Raw genomic sequence first — 17,957 nt, 5'->3', positions numbered from 1 at the left:
ACTCTCATACATTCCCCTCTTTGCCTCCAAGGACCAAGTTCTTTGTCTCCACAGACTCCTAAGTGCACCACTCACCCTTTTCCCCTCATCAATTCTATGATTCACCTCATCTTTCATAGACCCATCCGCTGACACGTCCACTCCCAAATATCCGAATACATTCACCTCCTCCATACTCTCTCCCTCCAATCTGATATCCAATCTTTCATCACCTAATCTTTTTGTTATCCTCATTACCTTACTCTTTCCTGTATTCACTTTTAATTTTCTTCTTTTGCACACCCTACCAAATTTATTCACCAATCTCTGCAGCTTTTCTTCAGAATCTCCCAAGAGCACAGTGTCATCAGCAAAGAGCAACTGTGACAACTCCCACTTTATGTGTGATTCTTTATCTTTTAACTCCACGCCTCTTCCCAAGACCCTCGCATTTACTTCTCTTACAACCCCATCTATAAATATATTAAACAACCATGGTGACATCACACATCCTTGTCTAAGGCCTACTTTTACTGGGAAATAATTTCCCTCTTTCCTACATATTAACTTGAGCCTCACTATCCTCGTAAAAACTCTTCACTGCTTTCAGTAACCTACCTCCTACACCATACACCTGCAACATCTGCCACGTTGCCCCCTATCCACCCTGTCATACACCTTTTCCAAATCCATAAATGCCACAAAGACCTCTTTAGCCTTATCTAAATACTGTTCACTTATATGTTTCACTGTAAACACCTGGTCCACACATCCCCTACCTTTCCTAAAGCCTCCTTGTTCATCTGCTATCCTATTCTCAGTCTTACTCTTAATTCTTTCAATAATAACTCTACCATACACTTTACCAGGTATACTCAACAGACTTATCCCCCTATAATTTTTTGCACTCTTTTGTCTCCTTTGCCTTTATACAAAGGAACTATGCATGCTCTCTGCCAATCCCTAGGTACCTTACCCTCTTCCATACATTTATTAAACAATTGCACCAACCACTCCAAAACTATATCCGCACCTGCTTTTAACACTTCTATCTTTATCCCATCAATCCCAGCTGCCTTACCCCCTTTCATTTTACCTACTGCCTCACGAACTTCCCCCACACTCACAACTGGCTCTTCCTCACTCCTACAAGATGTTATTCCTCCTTGCCCTATACAGGAAATCACAGCTTCCCTATCTTCATCAACATTTAACAATTCCTCAAAATATTACCCCCATCTTCCCAATACCTCTAACTCTCCATTTAATAACTCTCCTCTCCTATTTTTAACTGACAAATCCATTTGTTCTCTAGGCTTCCTTAACTTGTTAATCTCACTCCAAAACTTTTTCTTATTTTCAACAAAATTTGTTATTTTTATCCCTTCAGGAAGCTTGTTATTGATAAGTCTGATTCTGTTCAAAGGAAGACTCTCATTTAACCCTTAAACGGTCCAAATAGATTGCCGTTCAAATTCGTAGTGCTACAAAAGTAGATCTACTTTTTTTTACGTATTTTTCAATTTTTTTTTTTTTTTTTTTTTCAACAAGTCGGTCGTCTCCCACCGAGGAGATAAAAGTTTTTTTTACACGTTTTCAAATGTAAAACAAAAAAGATGATCTACATTTTTTTACATACTTTCAGATGTTGAAAAAACGTACACTTTGGCATAAAGTTATTTGTGCTTTGTGACTGCTACAGTGGTCTTGTATTGGATATTATTGTGTACACTGAAACTTATATATTGCAAAATACTAGGAAGTTATTGGGCATCTCTGGTGATGTGGTTAGAACAATGATGGAACCATATCCTGGTAAGGGGTATATATTATATACTGATAACTGGTACACAAGCCCCTCACTCAGTGATTTTTTGCGAGTGAACAGGACAGATGTGTGTGGCACAGTGCGTGCAAATCATAAGCATATGCCCAGGTTTGATGCTGGCACTCGTAGAGGTGAGGTGCAGGCGTTTGCTGCCAATGACATCATGGTATTTCGGTGGCATAACAAACGAGATGTCACACTGTTTCATCAGTTCACCCTAACAAAATGACAAACACTGGCAAGCAGAATAGAGAGACCAATGAACCAATTCTAAAACCTGCAGCCTTGATTGATTACATCTTCAATATGCGTTCAGTGGACAAATGTGACATGCATATTGGGTTTGATGATTGTGTTTGCAAGAGTTATAAGTGGTACATAAAACTCTTTTTCCATCTTCTGGACATTTCCATGCTCAATGCTTATAATATGTATAAGATGAGGACCAGAAACAAACCACCATATGGCGAATTTTGTTTGTCTGTCATCAGACAAATGGTATTCAAGTACCAATGAACAACACCTGCAATAGAAAACCGCCCACTAAATTATCAACAACTACCTTCTCGTCTTAAGCATGGTGATCACTTCCTAATACAACTGCCTGCTACTGCTTTCAAGAAAAAGGCTCAGAAGAGATGTTACATCTGTGCACATACAAAAAACGCCCACAACAATGCAGAGACACTCGTTTTCTGTGTGAGGAATGTAAAACACCACTGTGCATGACACCATGTTTCAAAGAATTCCACAGGCTGCAGAACTTCTAGAAACATGTTCTGTGACTGTGTATGTGTATATAAAATATAGAAAAATAATAATAAACAACATTTTATATCATTCATTTGTGTAAACAAGTTTTGTAAACAACGTAGTGACAACAGTGTTTGTGCAGTTATTGTGTAGTAAATAAAGAGAAAAAACTTACAATATAGTGCTCACATTGGTCTCACAGGCCATAAAAGTTACTCGAAAAAAAATAAAAAAATAATAGAAAAAAGTAGAAAAAAGGAAAATATGAAAATACTGGATGACCAGCAGTCGGCGATGATGCCACATGCGGCTCATTTTCTGTCAACTTCATGCCTCCATATCTCGGTAAGTATTAATGACAAAAATTTTTTTTAGCCTATAATTTTTAGAAAAAATTCTTTTCATTAGAAAAAATAATTGTTTTTTTTTAAATTTCTCGACCCTGAGAACAAGTCTGGGAGAGGGCCTGTCGACCCTGAAAGGGTTAAGTGGCACGAGGTGCAAGGAGACATGTCCATATATCTTACCCAAGTCCTTAAGTTATGAACCAAGTTCTCTATCACTGAAGTAACGGCCACCTTGGCTTTCTATGTTCCAAAACAGTTGTCTCCAAAGCACAAGCTATGATACATAAGGAAGTTTCATTTATTTTAGGTCAATTTTTTGTACATCATACAAACAGTTATATTTTGACCCCAAAGTGTGAGTGCTACAACACCAGCATATTCCAGTTTAAGTCAAACATGTTTCAGGAAATTTCTTCAGCATATCCCAATACATATTATTTAAAAGCTATTTAAAAATTTCCATGTAATACACAAAAGTTTCAAGGGAACAATCTATTTCAATAGAGATCTTATTTTTTCATTTTTAATCACTAAATATATATTCTACAAGATATTTGTTTCCCTTTCTATTTCAATTGCATGACACTTAAACATCAAATTCAATCAATTATTTATCCTTGTGAGAGTGTTAGACCCAAGAGTAGGCAAGAATTTTTTATGATTTGACATGCAGTTGGAAGGTAAGGAAGACAACATTTATGAAGGGATTCACAGAAACTGGTTAGCATGCACTCAGTTTGGGAAGTTATCTGATCCGTGTCTCTGCTTGATCCTTGTAACACGGTGACTGAATGAGTGAAAACGTTTCTTATTTGACATTCACCATACCTTGGTGGGAGATGGCCCCTATTAAAAAAAATATCTTTTGTTCATTCAAATAATGTTGTGGGAATTTTTTCCTTTGCATAGGATTTCTCCATCTGCAAACACATTAACATGAATACTCCTTGGCAATCGTCAACAGACCATCATTAAGCCTAGTCAGTACTGATTACTGAGGTACTCTATGCATTAACTAGTCTAACAGTTATCAAAAAGAAGCTACAGTTAGCCAAAAGATCACAATACTTACCTAGGATGCCAATTTCCTTATCCTGAAGATGTTTTGCTACGTCTTCGTAAATGTGACGTCCATCAATGAAGTCTACCTTCACAATTTCTGTTTGTACATCATATTCCTGCACTGTAATAAGAAACAATGATGGCTTATTCACCTATCAAACTTTTACCTGCTTTCTCGAATTTTCCTCAAGCTGCACATCAACCATAACTACTAACACAGTATTGAGCTTATACAGTGGACCCCCGCTTAACGATCACCTCCAAATGCGACCAATTATGTAAGTGTATTTATGTAAGTGCGTTTGTACGTGTATGTTTGGGGGTCTGAAATGGACTAATCTACTTCACAATATTCCTTATGGGAAAAAATTCAGTCAGTACTGGCACCTGAACATACTACTGGAATGAAAAAAGTTCGTTAACCGGGGGTCCACTGTATATTTTTACATAAATGCAAAAAATTTTGGGGCACAATTTTCATATAAAATAATTTCCTCTTAAACTGTTTGGTTATCCAACAGATACATCAATGTCAACACCAGCATCAACAGTAAGATGAATATCTAGAACATCAACACTGTCAACCTACAAGCTGCTAAATAAACAAATGCGTTAAATCCAATTCCGGAATTGTCTACACGAGTTGCCATCCTTCTCGCAAAAAAAAAAAAAAGAAAGCTTCTATGCTCTCAGATTGTTTCAGTTTTTAAGAAATACAGTACACACATACAGATGACCTGAGGATTTCCCTTCAAATTCTCTGTAAATTCTTCAAGAACACTAAGCATATGTAGTTATTTCATATTATGCAAATTTTTTGCAAGGTTAGGTTGGTAGGTTATTTTTAGAGAAAAATCTAAATTGGTACAGTAGACCGTCATTTAACATGGTTTTGTTTGGCATGTTTTGGTTATAGCACTATTGAAGAATTGTGGCATATTTTTGTATAACACTTCGTAAAATTAACTTAACATGGTTCAGTTTGCGAAAGGGGAGAAATCTGGAGCACGCATCACCCACGGGATACACTCTGCTTGGCTGTGGGTTAGACCACCAAGTCAACGGGAGAGACCTACCGCCATCCCCCGCCACTCCCACCATCCTTGTCCCAGCTGGTTCATTTCGTGTAGGAAAATCCACTGCTAGGAGCTAGCTGTGTTTATTTTTATTTGTACATTGAGTTTAGATCTTTTATTGCCACATCTTAAATCTGCCAAGTAATCATGGCACCCAGTAGGCATACAAGTGTTGCTGAAAGTGGCAAGAAAAGGCTTAAGCATTTAAGTCTAAGAGTTATGAAAAAAATCGAGATATTAGACAAACTTATGAGTGGCTCACATGTGGTGGATATAGTGAGGGCCTATGGCCTTAATGAAGCATCAGTATGTACAATTAAAAAGAACGAGGTGAATATACGAGCTTGTGTAGTGAATAACCCAAGATGTCATCTCGTGAAAAGAATGACACAGATCACAAAAAATAAAACTGAAAACTCCTTGCTAGAGTGGATCGAACAAAAGACAAAGAAAGGTGCACCACTTAATTTCCTCTTAATTAGGGAAAAGGCCTTACAGTTGTTTAAAGCAGTGTGTGATAAGGAAGGCCTGTAAAGGAGTATATGTCTAGCACAGGCTGGTTCCACAACTTTAATTTGCATAACAAGTTAAATAATATTAAGTTTTCTAGTGAAAGTGCTTCAGCTGATCATACAGTAGCAAGTAATTTCCCTGATGAATTGCAGGATATTATTTCTGAGGGTGGCTATGAGCCTCATCAAGTGCTTAATGCTAACGAGAAGTTTTTTGGAAGAAAATGCCAAAACAAACTTATATCAGTCAGTAAGAGAAAAGTGCATTGGGCTTCGAGACAGCAAAGGATTGCTTCACCTTGCTCCTTTGTGGTAATGCATCAAGTGATTTCAAGTGTAAGCCCATGGTTATTTACCGCTCTAAGAATCCTCTTGCTTTGAAAGGTGTAGATAAAAACACCTTACCAGTAATTTGGAGGTCAAACCAGTCAGCATGGATGACAGGAAATATTTGTTGACTGGTTTCAGCATCACTTTATTCCTGAAGTCAAGTTTTACCTGCACAGCAAGAACCTTGCATTCAAGGCTCTTTTCATTCTTGATAATTCCCGTACTCGTCCACAAGCTTTGCTGGATGTGACCCCACATGTGAAAATTGTATTTTTACCTCCAAATAGAACATCTTTAACCCTTTCAGGGTCGGCAGGCCCTCTCCTAAACTTGTTCTCAGGGTCAGAAATCCCCCCCCCCCAAAAAAAAAAAAACTTATGAAATGATAGAGAATCCTTTCCAGATCAAAATGACACCAAAAGTATGAAATTTTATGGAAAACTTACGGAATTACGCTCTCACGAAGTTAGCGGTCTCGACGATGTTTAAGCATCGGTGATTTCGCCCACTGAGCCCTATTTTCAGCCAATTCCAATGTGCCAGTCGACAAAAATCATAACTATTTCGCTAGAACTCCATTTTTTCTATCGAATGAGTACAAGAAATCACCCATTTACCGATGTCAACTATCCAATAAAGTGGTCAGAAATTGGCAATTCTGCCAATTTCTCACAAATTTCAAATGATGCCAATTTCCAAATAGGGTCCAGAAAAAACAAGACAGACATTCCTGGCACTAAAATAACATCTCCTCTGTTCATTAATCTCGTCCCCAGGCCCCTGTTACATTTCTTTTGCTTTCCACTTTGAATTTTTATTCTCACAAAAAATAGAGGATTTACTGTTATGAGGACTACTGCATTAGTGTAGAAATGGTGTAGAAATGGTATAAATAATATCAGCGCACTTGTGAAAGAATATCAGACTCACCAGTAGATGTGTATTGGATGCATGGCATGATCTGTTTACTTTTGAACTTTGGCAAAAATCGAACATTTCTACTACTTTGAGCTCAATTTTAAGATACTTTTCATTGTGAAACCAATCAAAATCATCTCAATTTCCATAATATGTCTTCCATTGTATAAAATGAGACCAGGAAAACTAGAATACAACCATAAATAGCATACGAAAATACACTACAGTCTCTGTTTTAAACCAAAAACACGGTCAGAGTTTTTTTTCTCTCATTATGCACCGTGTGCTGCAGGATTTTTTTTATACTGCACACACTGACCACAGACCCATTCTTTCATATGTAGGCCTACCAGCTTTCTCTCGCTAGATTTGAAGGCACTAGAATTTATGTGTACTAGTACGGCACCAACCCTGGTGTGCAAGCCGTACTAGTACAGCACCAACCCTGAAAGGGTTTATACAACCACTGGATTGGGGAGTTATTAAATCATTCAAGTGTAACTACACACAAAAAAAAAAAAAAATTATGGAAAAACTAGTTGAATCAATGGACTGACTCCAACCTGGCTTCTGGAATAAATTTAATATTGCAGATGCCATCAGCTATGCTAGAAGTGCATGGAATGAAGTGCCCCAATCAACATTAAATGCAGGCTGGGGAAAGTTATGGCCTTCTGTAGTTAATTCTTTCAATGGTTTTCCCTTGCTTGAGAGTCAGGATCAGGAAATTGTTCAACTGGCAAGGAGATTAGCAGGTGATGGTTTTAAAGATATGAATGATGATGTGAATGAGCTCTGAAGATGATGATTGATTGATGATGATGATGATGATGATGATGATCATTGATGATGATTACTGATGATGATTATTGATGATGATTACTGATGATGATTATTGATGATGATTATTGATGATGATTATTGATGATTATTGATGATGATTATTGATGATGATGATTATTGATGATGATTACTGATGATGATTATTGATGATTATTGATGATGATTATTGATGATTATTGATGATGAAGAAGACAGGAGTCCAGAGGAAATGTTGGCAGACCTCGATGTACAGATACAAGGGAGCCACATAACAAAAGATGAAAAAGAACCTGAAGAAAAACAGTTAACATTACAGTAGTTACATGAGCAGTTCCATATTATTAGTGAAGTTGTAGACTTTTTCACTGAAGAGGACCATGACAAATCTAGAAGCAGTGCTTTGAAATGGAGTCTAGACCAGCTGATGATGCTTTACTGTCAGCTGTATAAAGTACTGCAGGGTAAAAGGGCCCAGAGGTCCATTACAGAATTTATGCACACTTCAATACAACCATCAACTTTGGTACCAGAACCTCTACCATCCACTTCTGCCGACAGCTGACAACCAACAACCATCCACCTCAGCCAAGTAAGGCCACACCATGCATATCTTCTCTCTTCACGATCATCCACAAACACCATTACCCACAATTCAAGGTAAGAAATACTATTAACCGATACAATTTGTTTTGTTTAATCACTGAACATAACTGATATAGCTTTAGCCCTTTCAGGGTCCGTCCCGTAGATCTACGGCTTTACGTTCAGGGTCCAAACCGTAGATCTACGCCATGAGCTCAGCTCACTCTGATAAACTGTGAGTGGTACATTTGGGCCTAGATATGAGAGAATACATCTATGTGGTATGTGTGCACCACATAAAACAGATCCTGCAGCACACTGTGTATAATGAGAGAAAAAAAATGAAATCATGATTTTTCAATTAAAACAGCAACTTTGCAGTGTTCTTTCGTATGTTTTTTATAGTTGTATTTGCGATTTCTTGGTCTCATTTGATAGAATGGAAGACATATTACAGAAATAGAGATGATTTTGATTGGTTTTAGCACTGGAAATGGCTTGAAACTGAGCTCAAAGTAGCAGAAATGTTAAATTTTTGCCGATATTCAAGAGTAAACAAACGACCTCACACGTCTAATACACATCAGCTGGTGGGTCTAATATACATTCACAAATATGGTGATGATATTTATACAATTATTACAGTATTGCATAACAGTAAATCTTCTATTTTTTGGTGTGAATAAAAATTCATTATGTGAATAAAAAATCAAAATGGAATTTATTTGTAAAGCCTCAAAACATAACTAATGAACAGAGGAAATGTTAGTTTAGTGCCAGGAATGCCTACATTGTTCATTCTGGACCCTATTTTGAAATTGGAATATTTTGAACTTGTGTTAAATTGGCCAAATTAACAATTTCCGATCACTTTATTTTGTAGTTGAAACAGTTGACTTGGCGATTTCTTGTGCTCAATCGATAGAATAGAAGTAATACTAGTGAAATAGCTAAGAATTTGGTTGACTGGAATAATGTAATTGGCCTAAAATGGGAGTCAAAGTCGGCAAAATCGCCGATTCGTAAATATCGCTGACACATCAAAATTCGCGAGAGCATAATTTCGTCAATTTTCCACCAAATTTCGTACTTTTTGTTTTATTACCTTCACAAAAAGATTCTCTACGATTTCATAAGAAAAAATAACAAATTTTTTTTTTGAAAATTCTTGGACACTGGTGCGTGACTCCAGATTTGGGCCTTGGACCCTGAAAGGGTTAGTATCTACACAACATAGATGTACTAAGCTGGTATTGCCTGGCTAAGTCCATGGAAATCATCAGCTTTTTCTTCTCAGCACTGTTCTTTGCACTTATTTTCTTAGGAACCATGGTTAGAAAAAAGAAATTTGGCCAAATGACTAAAAAAAAAAATGCAAGCAAGCACGAGAGAACTCCTATGGCGATGTAGACATATGTACTGCTTACCAGATGTTTTGGCATCAACTGTGCCAACTAGTGGCAGCATTCTGAATTGTTATTACATACGTATTATTATTATTATTATTATTATTAATTTAGGGAACTGAAGCTTTATCATTATTATTATTATAATTATTATCATTATTAATTTAGGTAAGTGGAGCACATATCCAACTCCCTAGATCAAGAGCCTCTCCCCAGCATCAAGGAACCTTGACACTGGTGAGTGGCTCTTGATCTGGAGAATTGGATCTGAGCTTAAGTTACCTAAATTAATAATAATAATAATTAATAATAATAATTATAATAATAATGAATGCCGCCAACTCAGTGCACTGTTTACCTCACTGTGGGAGCAGTTCTCTCATGCTTTGCTTACATTTTTGACAAGTCATTTAACCAAATTTCATTTTTCTAAGCATGGGTCCTAAGAAAGTAAGTGTAAAGGACAATGCTGAGAAGAAAAATGAGGATGATTTCCATGGAATTAAAGCATGAAATCATAGATAAACAAGTGAGGTGTCCATGTTTTGTGTTGATGGGGTAGCAGGGGGAGCTGGCTAGTAACTCAAATGTTGGCTCGTAACTCAGAGCAAAAAATCGACCCAGGGACGGCTTGCATCTCAAAAAAACTCATACATTGGGACACTCTTAAGTTAAGATTCCACTGTACAGGTCTCCCTCAACATTCGCGTTTTCAACTTTCGCGGGCTTCACACATTCGCGAATTCCCAACCGCCAAATTCCCAAACTCCAAATCATATTTAAGTTTACCGCCACGAGTCCTTACTACCCTCCCTCCGACCCCAACAACTGGCAGCCAGCCCTCCCACCACTGTGTGGTGAGTGTTTTGTTTGTTCATTATTTGCTATTAACCCTTTGACTGTTTCAGGCCCCTTTCTGAAACTGTCATTCTATGTCGCTCAATTTTTGAAAAAAAAAAAAAAAAAATATTTTTTCTTATGAAATGATAGAGAATCTTTTCCCGATGGTAATGACACCAAAAGTTCGAAATTTGGTCGAAAACTCATGGAATTATGCTCCCGCGAAGTTAGCGGTCTCGGCGACATATGCGTATCGGCGATTTCGCCGACTTTGAGCCCTATTTTCAGCCAATTCCATTCTTCCAGTTGACCAAACTCATAGCTATTTCTTTAGAACTCCATTTTATCTATCAGATGAGTACAAGAAACCTCCCATTTACTAATTTGGACTACCCAATATGGTGGTCAGAAATTGGCAATTTGGCCAATTTCACGCAAACTAAAAAAGATGCCAATTTCAAAACAGGGTCCAGAATAAACAAGGTAGACATTCGTGGCACTAAAATAACATATGCTCTGTTCATTAGTCACATCTCTAGGCCCCTCTTATATTATTGTTGCTTTCTATTTTGATTTTTTATTCATTCAAAAAAATACAAAATTTACTGTTATGCAGACTACTGCATTATTGTAAAAATGGTATAAATAATATCAGTGCACTAGTGAAAGAATATTAGACTCCCCAGTTGACGTGTATTGGACGTGTGGTGTGATTTATTTACTCCTGAACACTGGTAAAAATCGAACATTTCTGCTGCTTTGAGCTCAGTTTCAAGGTCGTTTTCATCGTCAAAGTAATGAAAATCATCTCTATTTCCGTAATATGTTTTCCATTTTATCACGTAAGACCATGAAAATGCGAATACAATGATAAATACTATACGAAAATACACCTCAAAGTCGGCGTTTTATTCAAAAAAAACGATCAGTTTTTTTTTTCTCATTACGCAATGTGTGCTGCAGGATTTTTTTTATGTGGTGCACACTGACCACACAGACCCATTCTCTCAAATGTGGGCCTACCAGCTTTCTCCCGCTTGATTTGAAGCCGCTAGAATTATTGAGTATATATACGTCAGAAACATTGGCTTGTAAGACGTATTTATATGTCGAAAACAGTCAAAGGGTTAAACTACAGTATAAATAATGTAAACCCATCCATGACTGCATATTAGAATGGCTATTCAGACAGGTATTGGACAGTGACATCATGTGTTTACTCTTGAACACAGCAAAGAATCAAACATTTCTGCTATTGCTAATAATAATAATAATAATAATAATAATAATAATAATAATAATAATAATAATAATAATAATAATAATAATAATAATAATAATAATAATAATAATAATAATAATAATAATAATAATAATAATAATAATAATAATAATAAATACGATAGAATTGAAGAAGGAAATTGTACAAAAATACGAGGGTTGAAGCAGTGGTGAAGGAAGTGGTTGACACATCGTTAGTGTGACTTTGTTTATGCTGGAGTGAGTATTAGTCTCCATGCTCTTCCAAACATTTCACAATAATTCAATGTATTTGGTGCTTGTAGATTGAGTGTGACTGGAGTGGTTGAGGCAGTGGTAGAGGCAGTGATAGAGGCAGTGGTAGAGGCAGTAATAGAGGCTGTGGTAGAGGCAGTGATAGAGGCAGTGGTAGAGGCAGTGGTAGAGGCAGTGGTAGAGGCAGTGGTAGAGGCAGTAATAGAGGCTGTGGTAGAGGCAGTGATAGAGGCAGTGGTAGAGGCAGTGGTAGAGGCAGTGGTAGAGGCAGTGGTAGAGGCAGTGGTAGAGGCAGTGATAGAGGCAGTGATAGAGGCAGTGATAGAGGCAGTGATAGAGGCAGTGATAGAGGCAGTGGTAGAGGCAGTGGTAGAGGCAGTGGTAGAGGCAGTGGTAGAGGCAGTGGTAGAGGCAGTGGTAGAGGCAGTGGTAGAGGCAGTTATAGAGGCAGTGTTAGAGGCAGTTATAGAGGCAGTTATAGAGGCAGTGCCTCTACCACTGCCTCAACCACTCCAGTCACACTCAATCTACAAGCACCAAACACAATGAATTATTGTGAAATGTTTGGAAGAGCACGGAGACTAATACTCACTCCAGCATAAACAAAGTCACACTGACGATACGTCAACCACTTCCTTCACCACTGCTTCAACCCTCGTATTTTTGTACAATTTCCTTCTTCAATTCTATCGTATTTATTATTATTATTATTATTATATTATTATTATATTATTATTATATTATTATTATTTTTTTATTTTATTTTTATTATCACACCGGCCGATTCCCACCAAGGCAGGGTGGCCCGAAAAAGAAAAACTTTCACCATCATTCACTCCATCACTGTCTTGCCAGAAGGGTGCTTTACACTACAGTTTTTAAACTGCAACATTAACACCCCTCCTTCAGAGTGCAGGCACTGTACTTCCCATCTCCAGGACTCAAGTCCGGCCTGCCGGTTTCCCTGAATCCCTTCATAAATGTTACTTTGCTCACACTCCAACAGCACGTCAAGTATTAAAAACCATTTGTCTCCATTCACTCCTATCAAACACGCTCACGCATGCCTGCTGGAAGTCCAAGCCCCTCGCACACAAAACCTCCTTTACCCCCTCCCTCCAACCCTTCCTAGGCCGACCCCTACCCCGCCTTCCTTCCACTACAGACTGATACACTCTTGAAGTCATTCTGTTTCGCTCCATTCTCTCTACATGTCCGAACCACCTCAACAACCCTTCCTCAGCCCTCTGGACAACAGTTTTGGTAATCCCGCACCTCCTCCTAACTTCCAAACTACGAATTCTCTGCATTATATTCACACCACACATTGCCCTCAGACATGACATCTCCACTGCCTCCAGCCTTCTCCTCGCTGCAACATTCATCACCCACGCTTCACACCCATATAAGAGCGTTGGTAAAACTATACTCTCATACATTCCCCTCTTTGCCTCCAAGGACAAAGTTCTTTGTCTCCACAGACTCCTAAGTGCACCACTCACTCTTTTTCCCTCATCAATTCTATGATTCACCTCATCTTTCATAGACCCATCCGCTGACACGTCCACTCCCAAATATCTGAATACGTTCACCTCCTCCATACTCTCTCCTTCCAATCTGATATTCAATCTTTCATCACCTAATCTTTTTGTTATCCTCATAACCTTACTCTTTCCTGTATTCACCTTTAATTTTCTTCTTTTGCACACCCTACCAAATTCATCCACCAATCTCTGCAACTTCTCTTCAGAATCTCCCAAGAGCACAGTGTCATCAGCAAAGAGCAGCTGTGACAACTCCCACTTTGTGTGTGATTCTTTATCTTTTAACTCCACGCCTCTTGCCAAGACCCTCGCATTTACTTCTCTTACAACCCCATCTATAAATATATTAAACAACCACGGTGACATCACACATCCTTGTCTAAGGCCTACTTTTACTGGGAAAAAATTTCCCTCTTTCCTACATACTCTAACTTGAGCCTCACTATCCTCGTAAAAACTCTTCACTGCTTTCAGTAACCTACCTCCTACACCATACACTTGCAACATCTGCCACATTGCCCCCCTATCCACCCTGTCATACGCCTTTTCCAAATCCATAAATGCCACAAAGACCTCTTTAGCCTTATCTAAATACTGTTCACTTATATGTTTCACTGTAAACACCTGGTCCACACACCCCCTACCTTTCCTAAAGCCTCCTTGTTCATCTGCTATCCTATTCTCCGTCTTACTCTTAATTCTTTCAATTATAACTCTACCATACACTTTACCAGGTACACTCAACAGACTTATCCCCCTATAATTTTTGCACTCTCTTTTATCCCCTTTGCCTTTATACAAAGGAACTATGCATGCTCTCTGCCAATCCCTAGGTACCTTACCCTCTTCCATACATTTATTAAATAATTGCACCAACCACTCCAAAACTATATCCCCACCTGCTTTTAACATTTCTATCTTTATCCCATCAATCCCGGCTGCCTTACCCCCTTTCATTTTACCTACTGCCTCACGAACTTCCCCCACACTCACAACTGGCTCTTCCTCACTCCTACAAGATGTTATTCCTCCTTGCCCTATACACGAAATCACAGCTTCCCTATCTTCATCAACATTTAACAATTCCTCAAAATATTCCTTCCATCTTCCCAATACCTCTAACTCTCCATTTAATAACTCTCCTCTCCTATTTTTAACTGACAAATCCATTTGTTCTCTAGGCTTTCTTAACTTGTTAATCTCACTCCAAAACTTTTTCTTATTTTCAACAAAATTTGTTGATAACATCTCACCCACTCTCTCATTTGCTCTCTTTTTACATTGCTTCACCACTCTCTTAACTTCTCTCTTTTTCTCCATATACTCTTCCCTCCTTGCATCACTTCTACTTTGTAAAAACTTCTCATATGCTAACTTTTTCTCCCTTACTACTCTCTTTACATCATCATTCCACCAATCGCTCCTCTTCCCTCCTACACCCACTTTCCTGTAACCACAAACTTCTGCTGAACACTCTAACACTACATTTTTAAACCTACCCCATACCTCTTCGACCCCATTGCCTATGCTCTCATTAGCCCATCTATCCTCCAATAGCTGTTTATATCTTACCCTAACTGCCTCCTCTTTTAGTTTATAAACCTTCACCTCTCTCTTCCCTGATGCTTCTATTCTCCTTGTATCCCATCTACCTTTTACTCTCAGTGTAGCTACAACTAGAAAGTGATCTGATATATCTGTGGCCCCTCTATAAACATGTACATCCTGAAGTCTACTCAACAGTCTTTTATCTACCAATACATAATCCAACAAACTACTGTCATTTCGCCCTACATCATATCGTGTATACTTATTTATCCTCTTTTTCTTAAAATATGTATTACCTATAACTAAACCCCTTTCTATACAAAGTTCAATCAAAGGGCTCCCATTATCATTTACACCTGGCACCCCAAACTTACCTACCACACCCTCTCTAAAAGTTTCTCCTACTTTAGCATTCAAGTCCCCTACCACAATTACTCTCTCACTTGGTTCAAAGGCTCCTATACATTCACTTAACATCTCCCAAAATCTCTCTCTCTCCTCTGCATTCCTCTCTTCTCCAGGTGCATACACGCTTATTATGACCCACTTCTCGCATCCAACCTTTACTTTAATCCACATAATTCTTGAATTTACACATTCATATTCTCTTTTCTCCTTCCATAACTGATCATTTAACATTACTGCTACCCCTTCCTTTGCTCTAACTCTCTCAGATACTCCAGATTTAATCCCATTTATTTCCCCCCACTGAAACTCTCCTACCCCCTTCAGCTTTGTTTCGCTTAGGGCCAGGACATCCAACTTCTTTTCATTCATAACATCAGCAATCATCTGTTTCTTGTCATCCGCACTACATCCACGCACATTTAAGCAACCCAGTTTTATAAAGTTTTTCTTCTTCTCTTTTTTAGTAATTGTATACAGGAGAAGGGGTTACTAGCCCATTGCTCCCGGCATTTTAGTCGCCTCATACGACACGCATGGCTTACGGAGGAAAGATTCTTTTCCACTTCCCCATGGACAATAGAAGAAATAAAAAAGAACAAGAGCTATTTATTATATTATTATATTATTATTATTATATTATTATTATTATATTATTATTATTATTATTATTATTATTATTATTATTAGCAGTAGCAGAAATGTTTGATTCTTTGCTGTGTTCAAGAGTCAACACATGATGTCACCGTTCAATACCTGTCCGAATAACCATTCTAATATGCAGTCATGAATGGGTTTACATTATTTATACTGTAGTTTAATAGCAAATAATGAACAAACAAAACACTCACCACACAGTCGTGGGAGGGCTGGCTGCCAGTTGTGGGGGGTCGGAGGGAGGGTAGTAGGGACTCACAGTGGTGGAGGCAGTGGTATTTAATAACATACATGTTATTAAGGCATAACGTATGTTTTAGTACAATTTACGATGTTTTCATGTATTTTATGATTGTTCATGGTTGGGCAAGTTAAGGAAGCAGCATTGTATTATATTTCCCTACAATATATTGGGGCACCAAACATTCACGGTTTTTCAACATTCACGAGGCTCTTGATCCCCTAACCCTCGCGAATGTTGAGGGAGACCTGTATTCCTTGGGAGGGATGGATAAATCTTATACATTACTGCACTTTACACCAATAAATCATCATCATGATATGCCATTTCTACTCTAAAGAAATAAAAACAAAGTAGTTATTCTAATTAATAAAGTGGCAAAATATACAGAATTAATGAGGTACTAAAAATATTTTGCCTCATCATATTTTGCCTTGTAATTTAACTCAATTATATTTTGTATTGTAATTTAAGTAACTAGTACTACTCACCCTGCTAAACATAGTACAGGCTAAGTTTTGCCCAAGATGCTATGCATTCTTTGGACCTTCAGTTTGTCCTCTGCAATAATACTGAAATTTAGATTAGTATCTCTATTTGACCAATATCTGTAAAAACCTTCCCAAACTTCCAACAAATCGTTCTTGGAAAAAAAAAAAATCCAGTCAGTACAGTAGTTATAAACAGGGTCTTTCTATAAAGTACAGTATGTCAATAATGTCACCTTTTTCTGAATCATTTGTAAACCATACTTTGTAGAAGTAAAGTTATCATTATGAATGATCATCATTGAATAGCATTTACCCACACACTAAATTCCAACATTCATCTATTGGTCCATTTGTTCAATTTATCAGTCATCTTTCAAAACTAACCATTTTCATTATTTTGCAAAAGATTTTTGCATTAACTGAAAAAAAAAATCGAAATTTATATATTACTTCTGTTAAGTCATTAATATAAATTAAAAACATTACAGGGGCTGGTAGAGATCCTTGCAGCACCTCACTGGTAACACTTTCCCCAAAACACATTTTTCTTCTTCAAGCACTAATAAAAAATATATTTACACAAAGCCCAAAATACAGCATTTCGAACAATCTGAACTAAGAGTAAAACTAATTTATATTAAAAAAAAAAAAGGGGGGGGGGGGAAACACACACACATAGGGTACTCTAAGTTCATGTCTAGCAAAGAATACTGACAGTGGTTAAAATTAACAGAATAGTGTATACTGATAAAATATAATTCTTATAATACCTCAAAAAGCATACACACAATGAACTTCAATTTACCAATTTCTGAAGACACTTTATCGAGTTTGTCTTGGGTTCGTGAGACGAGAACAATATTCATGCCTCTCTTCGCCAGTTGCTTAGCATATTCTTTTCCAATACCATCTGTGCAGCCAGTCACAACTGCAATCATTAAAATGAATAAGTAGCAAAAATAAAACATTTTACCTATGAGGTACATAATCTAAATCTATATGACGAGAATGAAAACATAATACAGTGGACCCCCGCATAACGATCACCTCCAAATGCGACCAATTATGTAAGTGTATTTATGTAAGTGAGTTTGTACATGT

At 37.5% G+C, this 17,957-nt stretch overlaps 1 protein-coding gene across 1 annotated transcript in view; it reads right to left on the bottom strand.

The window, feature by feature from the left end:
* Window positions 1-17,957, bottom strand: part of LOC128692174 (inactive hydroxysteroid dehydrogenase-like protein 1) — a 90,178-nt gene that overhangs the window by 56,149 nt on the left and 16,072 nt on the right. Inside the window, exons 2-3 of the mRNA XM_070085244.1 lie at window positions 17,662-17,784; window positions 3,980-4,090 (exon numbers count right to left, since the gene is read on the bottom strand). Of these exons, the coding sequence (XP_069941345.1) occupies window positions 3,980-4,090; window positions 17,662-17,784 (234 nt within the window). The remainder of the gene's footprint in view (window positions 1-3,979; window positions 4,091-17,661; window positions 17,785-17,957) is intronic.

The sequence above is a fragment of the Cherax quadricarinatus genome, chromosome 15 (assembly GCF_038502225.1).
Source record: "Cherax quadricarinatus isolate ZL_2023a chromosome 15, ASM3850222v1, whole genome shotgun sequence".
In the NCBI taxonomy this organism is placed as follows: Eukaryota; Metazoa; Arthropoda; class Malacostraca; order Decapoda; family Parastacidae; genus Cherax; species Cherax quadricarinatus.
The sequence above is the reverse complement of the archived record's forward strand: the minus strand, read 5'-3'. Positions and strand labels throughout refer to the sequence as shown.